Source organism: Brachypodium distachyon, chromosome 4, assembly GCF_000005505.3.
Source record: "Brachypodium distachyon strain Bd21 chromosome 4, Brachypodium_distachyon_v3.0, whole genome shotgun sequence".
In the NCBI taxonomy this organism is placed as follows: Eukaryota; Viridiplantae; Streptophyta; class Magnoliopsida; order Poales; family Poaceae; genus Brachypodium; species Brachypodium distachyon.
This window is the reverse complement of record NC_016134.3, coordinates 25,711,238-25,721,082: the sequence shown is the minus strand read 5'-3', so window position 1 is coordinate 25,721,082 and position 9,845 is coordinate 25,711,238. Positions and strand designations below refer to the sequence as shown.

General features: G+C 44.0%; 1 protein-coding gene across 1 annotated transcript; it reads right to left on the bottom strand.

The window, feature by feature from the left end:
* Positions 1 to 2,578: 2,578 nt before the first annotated feature.
* On the bottom strand, positions 2,579 to 5,295 carry LOC100844300 (acyl transferase 1). Its single transcript, XM_003576099.3, has 2 exons — positions 4,778 to 5,295; positions 2,579 to 3,555 (listed from the first exon to the last, which is right to left on the bottom strand). Exons 1-2 carry the CDS (start codon positions 5,219 to 5,221, stop codon positions 2,641 to 2,643), a joined length of 1,359 nt encoding a protein of 452 aa, XP_003576147.1. The 5' UTR covers positions 5,222 to 5,295; the 3' UTR covers positions 2,579 to 2,640.
* Positions 5,296 to 9,845: the final 4,550 nt, after the last annotated feature.

Genomic DNA, 9,845 nt, shown 5'->3' with positions numbered 1-9,845 from the left:
TCAGTCTTTGGGCAGCAATGCTTAATCGTTGATGTAAATATCTATCAATAGATTAGTTTTTCGTACAGCAATGCCAAGTTGGCTGATTCCATAATGGCTACATGCGCCGAGCTTTATCTGCCGTTGAATTAGAAATAAATCACAACATTTTTTCACGTTTTGTTGTTTTTTCTCTGTTTGGTGGCAGCAGGTTTTTGCCCCACAGTAACTTGGCCGAGACGGTCTCGTTACAGTGGGTTTACTGCCGGTGTCCGAATCCGCTTCTCCTCCCCGCTCTCTTTCTATACCGCGGGTGTAAGACTGTAAGACATTGTTATTTCCGTTTCGTTTCGAAATGGAAAATTGGGGAGAGACCCGATTCGAAAAAAAAAAAATCACAACCACCGATTTTCCGTGATTGCGTCTAAACTCCATCCAACCATCATCTGGCGATCGATCTCCTGCACATAACGTACGTATGCAGGCTCATGGCTCTCGGAGAGTCGGAGTGCTTCCGCTCCTCCGATACAGGCCTCCGTACGGTGGCGGCGACGCGGGCAAACCGGCCTCCGATGCGGCCGACGGTGGACAATACCGAGAATACTACCGGTCAATGCTCAAGATTAACGGTGGAGATCCGCTTTTAATCGGATGAAAATTCTGCGCCTAGCCGTCCATGCCGGTCAATGCCCTCCTTGGTCCCATCAACGATCCGCCACCGACGCCCTACAGCACCCCATGTCTCCGCACCCCGTCCGCACCTCAACTCCATCCAGATGATCAGTCCAGTAAAGTCGACATGCATTGGAGCCGAAGCTGACGCCACCAGCGAACGAACAAGGTTTTGTTATTTAGCATCCGAGTCTGTATAGCTTAGCAGGGGGCATACTAACGCAAGCAGGACATTTGCATCCGTGACCGTGAGGGAAAGAGATTGGAATCCTTCAACTCTCGGTGGCCGAACACGCATCCTCCCTGCAATCATTCGACGGCCGGCGCACAAAAGTTGCATCAGCGAGAGGAAATAATGTTGCCCAATTACTCAGACTACCAGTGCACACGTGTATCGACGAGCCCAGACCTAGCCAGAACAGTGGAGTACCAATGATCCATGCGAGCAGAATACTTACAGATGTGCGAAGATTCTTGGCCCCCCTAATATATTTTTATGAAGTAAACAGAGTAAGACATGCCTAAAACTGTGAATCATGATCAAAGGTTTGATTTTGCCTCTACTGCTTCTTCTTTCCTTTTTCCTCTACTTATTATGCAATTAGCAATTAGAGATTGTTGACTCATAATCCTGTCTGAACTGTAGCGTCTGTGTTCTGATCAAAATAGCAATTTTGTGTTGTTTAGATGTTATCAAAAAGCACCGAATTATTAGTTGGGACTAATTCTCTCATATAGGAATTAATATTCTTTCTGTAAAATTTATCAATTTTAAGAGTCTGAATTTCCTGTCCAGTGTAGCAATGTACCTCTTCACAAGTATTCACATTTCTATTGTTTTGGGGGTTGTATTCTACAGCCAAGGTACATCTGGGCCTCAGAGGCACGTATCTTCAAAATTAACAAAGTGGCAAAAAAGGTTCGGATGGGCACACTTTCCATGGAGAAACATTGCGTAGCCTACAGGTGAATATATCATATCTCTGTATAACAGGAATTAATTTCACCAATGTATAGATTTGTCTCTGTATTGCAGGAATTAATTTCACCAAAGTTTTGCATTAGGAGTGTTATAAGGCATCGAATCAAAGTATATATACTAAAACTATGACAGGTTAGCCAGAAAAGAAGATATGCACCCTAAAAAATCCCTCAAAAAGTCAAAACATCTAGCCGTTAATTTAGTATCATCGGCAAATTACAACCATTAAATCTTAGAAATATCTTAATAAATTAGAGTTGACAAAAAAATTACCCGCCTATTCCCTAGATCTGTATTCCCCTCACGATCTATCTCGAGATCAATCAAGGCCGCGGCATTTGCATCCACATATATATCGTCACATCCGCGCCTCTGCCGCTCTGCATGCCTTCGAGCAGGCATGCTAGATGGCTTTAACGTAGTATTTGCATCTTTTTGGTTCATTTATCTAGACTCTAGAGTATTTGGTAAGCTAAAAGTTCATTTTGACAAGGAATTTCCCTGAAAGTAGTATGTTATAAACTTCTTACAATTGTGGTTCCATATAGTGATGATGTGTTTAGTGTTCATCAAATGGTGCTGCAGTGCTTTTGAAAGAGGTTTAATTTGATCGCAATTGAAGTAAGTAAAAATGACTTGGGTTGGAGGCAAGAATAGCTGGCCAATTCTTAGCTATCATAGAACTAAGGTCATGAACATAATAAATATATAAGTTAGAAATGCACAAAACAATTAAACAAAATTTGACGTGTTCACAATCTTTGCTTGCATCTATATTCCACTTCCTATTATTCATCTTTAGTTGTTATATATCTCTATGCTTTGGAAAAATGAAAATATATTGGATATTTGTATGCCATTAAGAATCATTTCATGATGCATATATAGTATTGAAATTTAGGTGATTAAAAATGTTGCCCGCGCGAACGCAGGGGCCATTCGGCTAATTCTTATTACAAATGCACGTCAACAAATTAATTCTTATTACAAATGAACGTCAACAAATTCTACATGGAGCTGTGTATAAACTTAGATCCCAACCAAGCGGAGACCTCCTTCGCGAGCCTCTGCATCGCAGGCACAGGTAGTAACATGGACACCAAATTTGTTCCCTCGCCGTCTTCACTCTTGCAAACCATGTGGTGGCTTGCCTTTCTTATCATCGCTAACCCACCCCCGGTACTCTTCGCCCACCCGAAATCCAACGCATCCTTTCCGAGCCGACTGGTATCAGACACATGGAACGCCAGTCTATCGGCCGCCAGGCACGAGGCAGTGCGCAACGGCGCCATCATATCCACCATGGACCTGAAGTGCTCCTCCGTCGTGCTAAGCTTGGCCTTCTGCACGAGCCCAAGCGCGTACCCGAGAGGTTTGCCACAAAGATCATCGACCCTGGCCTCCACCATGGGGCGCAGGAAAGCATTCCCGTAGTACCCTCTCGGGATTGGCATTTTGGACTTCCCGCGTGCGTTTGAGGCAAATACGAGGCGCACGTACTGGCCACTCTCGTACTCCAGCGCAATTGTCCGGCACCTCCACATGAAAGCAGTTAACAGCTCGAAATTGGTGCATCGACATGGCCTCGTACTTGCCTCGACATGCCTGCGTAGCACGGCTATCTCATTTGGACCAAAGCGGAAGTACCTGCCGACCATATCTTGAGCTGGTGTTGACAGCATCAAGTCATCGTCACCGTGGTATCCCTTTCTGTGGTATCCTGGGTAGATGTCGTTCCTGATGCACGGTGGGGTACGTGCCTTCACGATTTCCCTCTCCCACACGGGGAATACACTTGGGTGTGCCATCCCGCGTGCTAGTTCAGCTATAGCGTTGCTAAACTGGCCTATGCCAAAGCCATCGATAATGGTGTGGCATATGTGCAAGCCAACTACAAACGCCCCATGTTTTAGTCTTGTCACCTGCATACATGTATTCAGACAAAGTTATCAGACATGTAATTACGCGGAGTAACATTCGTGGGGTACGTACTTTACACCCAGCAGTTATATCCTACTAAGTCCTTGTTTGGCACTAGCGTTTTTAGTGTTTTATAAGGTATTATCCAATTTAAATTGAAAAACACAGAAATCCCAAATGGTTGTTTGGTAGAGAGAAATCAGAGGTGATTATCGTTATTATTTTTCTCCACAAAACACCTCATTTTTAATCTACTCACCCTGCATCCATAAAAAGTGTCACCTATTTTGTACTAAGTTAGTTTGTACTTAAGTGGGCGACACTTTTTATGGATCGGAGGAAGTATTAAAAACACTTCTCATATGTTGTGGGGTGGAAAAGGGTTTTGGGAGTATTGGGTGAACTCCCGGTCTCCTCAAATACCAATACACTAGTGCCAAACAAAGCCTAAACGGGGCTATGTTTCTGTGTATACACAATTTTATTTTATTATTTTTAAAATAATCACAAAGTTAGTGACTCTTCTGAAATGTTAGTGTACAATTTTTAGTTTGTAATTAAGTTATAACAAATTTACTAAGATTAGTTTCTAAGATGATTGCAAGCAAATTTGAATTGTCGATCCTACAATTCATCCAAAGATGATATCAGGAGAGAGAAATAGGAAAGAAGAGACCAAGAATCGACTAAAAGCCAGCTAATATTCAACCTTAATTACATTGTATACCGTCAAATTTAATGCTAACAATGTAGAGTCAGTTTAAAGATACGGCTAATTATATGTGTTATTTTATCGTCGACTCTAAGTGAGTGCGGAGAGTCAACCATTAATTTACCCATAGAAGACTAAATGAGAATCATGTGTCTTATTAAAGTGTCCTAGAATTAGTTAGCTGCAGGCGGTAATATGTATATACCATAACTTTTAAAATTTACTCTCTCCGTTCCTAACATGAAAGTCCTAGTTTTGTTCTAAGGCAAACTTATTGAAGTTTGACCAAGTATATAGAAAAATCTTAATTAACATTTGTTTTATTCAATCCATCATCATATATATTTTGATAACATACTTATTTGATATTTTAGATGATAGTACATTTTCTTATAAACATGGCCAGACTAACTTACGACAAAGTTATGACTTCTTATGTTTAAAAACGCAGGTAATAAACCATTTTGCAAAATTGTACATGGAAAACTAGAACGCAGTTTTACAACATTTACCTGAAAGTAGGCGAGTGGCTTCCCAACGACTTCTCCATTTTGATCGGCGCCATGACACAGGAGCTGGTCGGCACAGGGATACGGTGGCAGCAGCGGATGCCGGCCTAAGTCTTCTAGCGCGACGTCGGCGGCATCAGCCTCCACGAACACAACTCCTTCCGCCGTGCAGTCCACCACGAGCTTGTTTCCGGAGACCTCCCTTAGACGGCCGGCTATTGGGTAGTAGTAAACCAGGGCCTCTGCTAAGGCGGCCTTGACGACCTTGGCTGGGTCGACAGCCATGGATGACCCGCTGTGGTTTGCGCGGAAGAACTCAATGGTAACGAGGTAGAAACGCAGGCCGGGAAAGTTGTCGATGTCGGAGAGGGCCTTGGTCTCACGGGGCGTCGCCCGGGCAGGCACCACCAACTCGGGCGCACGCCGACGAGCCATGAAGTTAGCCATGGTGTACGTAGCCTGTGAGTCTGTGACCGACCTTTTCGAAGAACCAACAACCTCGTACCCGGCAACGGATTCAATTCGTTGGGCTTGTCTGCCTGTGATGCGACTGTTCCGTAATATATAAGTACTCCTTTTTCGAATGAAACGAAGGGAGTACGTGGTACGACTATATTGTACATACGACATACACATGCTAATTAGTACGACGTCCGTCAGTAGATCTGCGTAGATAATGGCTACCACATGGATACTGCACATGTGAAGATTCTTTGCTCACGCCTGTATAATCGCATGACAGATGTACGTGTCCACGTTCATGCCATATTCTTTGTATCGAATGGGCTGACTTTAAGCTAGGAAGCTGTGGCAGTTGCATAATTGTGTGCTCAGTTGAGTTGTGTGGTCCAGTTGACCACACAGTTTGTACATGGAAGCCACGAACGTAAGGAAAGCACATCGATCTTTGTCAAAAATAAATAGCACGTGCAGTACTTGGGTCACACGCCATATATCTTTTCACTATATCACCCAACATATCCTGATTTGAATGGCTATGTGGGGATGCCCTCTTTTTTTTAAATTTTTTTTTCCTGATTTTAAATGGCTGACGTACTTTTGGAATCTAGCACAGTGGTATTTACGAAACATTAACACCTACGAATGGTAGAAAAATAAATGTTAAGTGACACCGTCTTAATCGAGGACTCGACCCATCCATTTCCAGATTTAGTTCAGATCCAAAAAGAGATCTCGATTGCAGAATAGAAAACTGACACCGGCGACCCTCAGTCTGGTCATAGTATATATTAGTAACTTAGACTAGTAACATGTCTTTGTTATTAGTCTAAGTTAATACTACGCACCTTCATAGTGAGGAGTAACTTACATGTCATGTCATGTATTGTGTTATTTATTATGGTGTAGACTAATTTTGTATTGATTTGTATGATGTTATGGTAACATATTTAGTTACTACATCTGTCTCTCTCTTTTTTCATTTATTGCTATGTCATGTCACCAAAATGTCTAGTTGGCATGCATTTACTCTTTCCGTTCCTTAAATGATGTCATATTAGTTTTCATTAAGACAAGATTTTGACCACAAATTACTATATCAAGATGTGCTTTATATGACATCAAATTATTATCGCTAGATTTGTTATCAAAATTACTTCATGATACTTGTGGTTTCATGTCATATACACCACATTTTAACATAGTAATTTGTGGTCAAAATGTTGTCTTAATGAAAACTAATATATATGACATTTTTGAAGGAACAGAGGAGGTAACTTCCTTGCACTATGAGTAGTCTCACATTACCTTCGGATCATCTTGGCTCTGGGCGGATGGTGGCAATAATGGCTACGAACAAACTCAGCATGTCGATCGCCTTGGTATGGCCGACATAAAGCATCCTTGGACGGTGAAGATATCCTTAATTAGGCCACGGGATCTTCATAGATGATGATGTCCATGGAGAAGGCAAGAAATATATTTAGTGGTGAGAAATTGTAGTACTATATAGATCTAAATGATTCCACATGCTGCTTGCCCTCAATTATGGATCTCATTGGCATTTTAATTTGGTAGTTGAAGTTCGGCAAATTGATTGTGCCAATGTACTAATGATGCTTAGGTTTATGTTTAACTAATAAGCACGCATCTCAGTGACTACTACTCGAGCACATGAATATAATACAATGACTTATAATAGTGATGTCTTTGGGAAGTTACTGTTAATGGTACATGGTGCCCGTCGTAGGTGATCTGTGTTAGTACTGACCGATCCCCGATGGCTATTTTTCAGGTAGAGAAACTTAACCGATGTTAACGAGCATAAACTTTTATCAAATGGTAGGAAAAAAAATTCTTAGTGCAGCACATTTATTGGGGATTCGGCCCTACTTTTCTTGAATTAGTCAATTAGACCAGGTCAAAGAAAGCGTCTCTGGGAGTAGGGAAATTGTGTCACCGTTGGCCGTACAATGACCTTAGCTTTGGATCTTCTGATCTGGTGGTCACTCCTGACCTCCAGTGGCGGGCAAAATACCCGTCACCGGTGGTCATAGGGCATCAATGACGGTCCAAATCGCCGTATGATACCTTCGGCACCTTCTGAAAGGTGTGGAGGACACTAGCTAATGCATAGAGTACATTTTTCTAGTGAAATAAGTAAATAAATTATGTAATTATTTCATATATTCCTGTGGCACAATATAGCTCCCGCTGCATGCTTGCTCCCCTGACCTCATCCCCCCTCTACTTCCCCTGTATAGCCTTGTTTCTTTCTTCTATCTTTTCTCTTCTTTTTGCTTTTTCAGCCTTTACCTTTCACTAGTACAAAAACAGGCTATCAGTGTCGTGCAAAATTGGCTATCAGTGGCATGCGGGCCGCACACCACTGACTTCTGGCCACTGATAGCATCAGTGGCGGGTCAAATACACGCCACCGATAGGGATACCTATCAGTGTCGGGTCTCCCTGACTGACACTGATTGGCGCTACGGCCCGACAGAGATAGATTACAGGCGAGCCGCGCGACAGGCCCAGATAGTCTATCAGTGGCGGTTGCAGTTGAGTATTAGTGGCGGTCAGAGCCCGACACTGATAGGTTTATGGCACAAAAAAATTGTTTAATTTATTTAATTCCCAGGTTAATATACACAACAATATACCAGAATTATACATAGAAATCACATAGTTCACTCCAGAGCATATACACACACACACAAACACACACACACACACACACACACACACACACACACACACACACACACACACACACAACATTAAAGAAGCCATAGTCCTCTGGCACTAGAACGTTTAGTTGCTGAGCATGTTGTGCAGAACCCCTCGATTGGCTCATATAAAACTCGTGAAGTTGTTGCATCTCTCGGGGCAAGCCACGAAGGTTATTGGGCCCTACCATCGGTCGTCCAGGGTAGTAAATGAGATATTTGTCCCCCATTCTACTCACGAGATAGGACCCATCATCCAATCTGGACCCATATTGAGGCAAGCGGTCCAAGCTTGAAATATCAGGCCTTGTTTCCCAATTCTCATCGACTTCTGGCACATGAAATGGATCCTTGCCCTTCTCCTCGGTGTCCTTTCTGCAGCCCTTTCCCCTACTCCCTCTCTTTGTGTTGCCTCGCCTGCTTTTGAAAACTTTCATCTCCTCTTTCATCTCCTCATCTTTGTAGACCTAGGGGATCTTGCGGCCAAACGCTGACTCTGCGACCCCCAACAGTGATTCCATCTGAGGTGGAGGGAGGCTTGGTTGCCTAGTGGGTAGGCGTGCTCTCTCATATGGCAGCTACACTTGGGTGTTTTTTGCGCCATCGACGTCAGCAGGGCACGAGTTTAATCCAGAGTCTTGGGAATCCGAGGGGTCAACAGGGTACGGCATGCCTGGGGAGTAGCCAAGAGGCGATGAAGAAGGAGCTCACTTGTTTGAAAGAGCTGGAGACACAACTTTTCTCGCTGATGGAGATGGAGTAGGAGAAGGCATGCTCCGTGTCGCTACCAACCTCCTGGGCCATGCAATGAAGTTTCTCTCGCATGCGCCTAGAGTATCCATGTCTTCCTCTGGAGGATAAGGGACTATGTAGTGAACATGTTGCTCGACGACGGAGTTTACCTGCACCTTCACATGGTCATCAGGCATGACTATTCCATGCAAAAGTGCCGGTGTTTGTCTGGGCATCAAGATGTCGTGTGCGGCCACCTCAACTGTGCCATCCTTGTCCACAAGAATCCGGCAAGGGATGCCCTCCTGCGTGTAACAATGTAACATTGTGTGAAAGCATGTTGAGCAATGAAAGGAGTGAAGTAGGTAAGGCAAAGATGCTTACCGTGATGTTGTCGCTTGGACCCGGATTCGGTATTGAAACATCGGTAGTGGCAGACCCGGAAGCAACGCTACTGCTCCTCGGCGGACAGACCCCGACTGCGCGTGGGGAGACCTTGAAGGAATAGACCCTGAATGCCTTGCGCACTGGACTTTTGCAGCACCGCATTAACGTCCACGCCACTTTCGTGTAAGCCATTGAGTAGCACAGAGAGAGCTTTCGCTGCGCCAACTGCTCCGGCCTCCTCCGCCCTTTCGAGTATATCATCGTTGTCGCAACACTTCCTTTTTCGGCACTTGGAATCATCCTTGCCGAAAAATTTCTTCCATGCTGCACCTTCTCCCTCCCCAAGTATATGGCCTGTATGCTCGGGCCTGTTTAAGCTATAGGTCAGAGTCGACTCCCACCTCTTGCTTTGGACCGAGTCGTTGGAGCCATCTGACATCTCCTTCTCCTTCCTCTGCTCGTAACCAATAGCTCGGTCCTGTAATAGTAAGACAAAGGTAAAGTGAGTATTGACGGTGTTATAGGAAGCTACACTATAACATGAGCACTTGTAATCATTGCCTTACCCAAACTTCTTGGAGGTCCTCTTGCATATCCTCTTGCCCCGCCCACTGTTCCTTTCTCATATGGATTCGCATGAAATCTTTGGTGCGTTGATGCTTAAGCTTCCCTTTCAAAGGAGGCACTATGCCATCTTTGGCCATCTGGGCGTCCTCCTTGTCCCAAACCTTCTTCTTGCCCTCTTTCCCACGACTTCCGAGATG

Bases quoted from the DNA above. Each gene is read 5' to 3' on its own strand.
- LOC100844300 (XM_003576099.3), bottom strand. From the start codon at position 5,221: ATGGCTAACTTCATGGCTCGTCGGCGTGCGCCCGAGTTGGTGGTGCCT. The intron at 3,556-4,777 runs GTAAATGTTGTA...ACATGTATGCAG, and splicing joins AGCCACTCGCCTACTTTCAG to GTGACAAGACTAAAACATGG.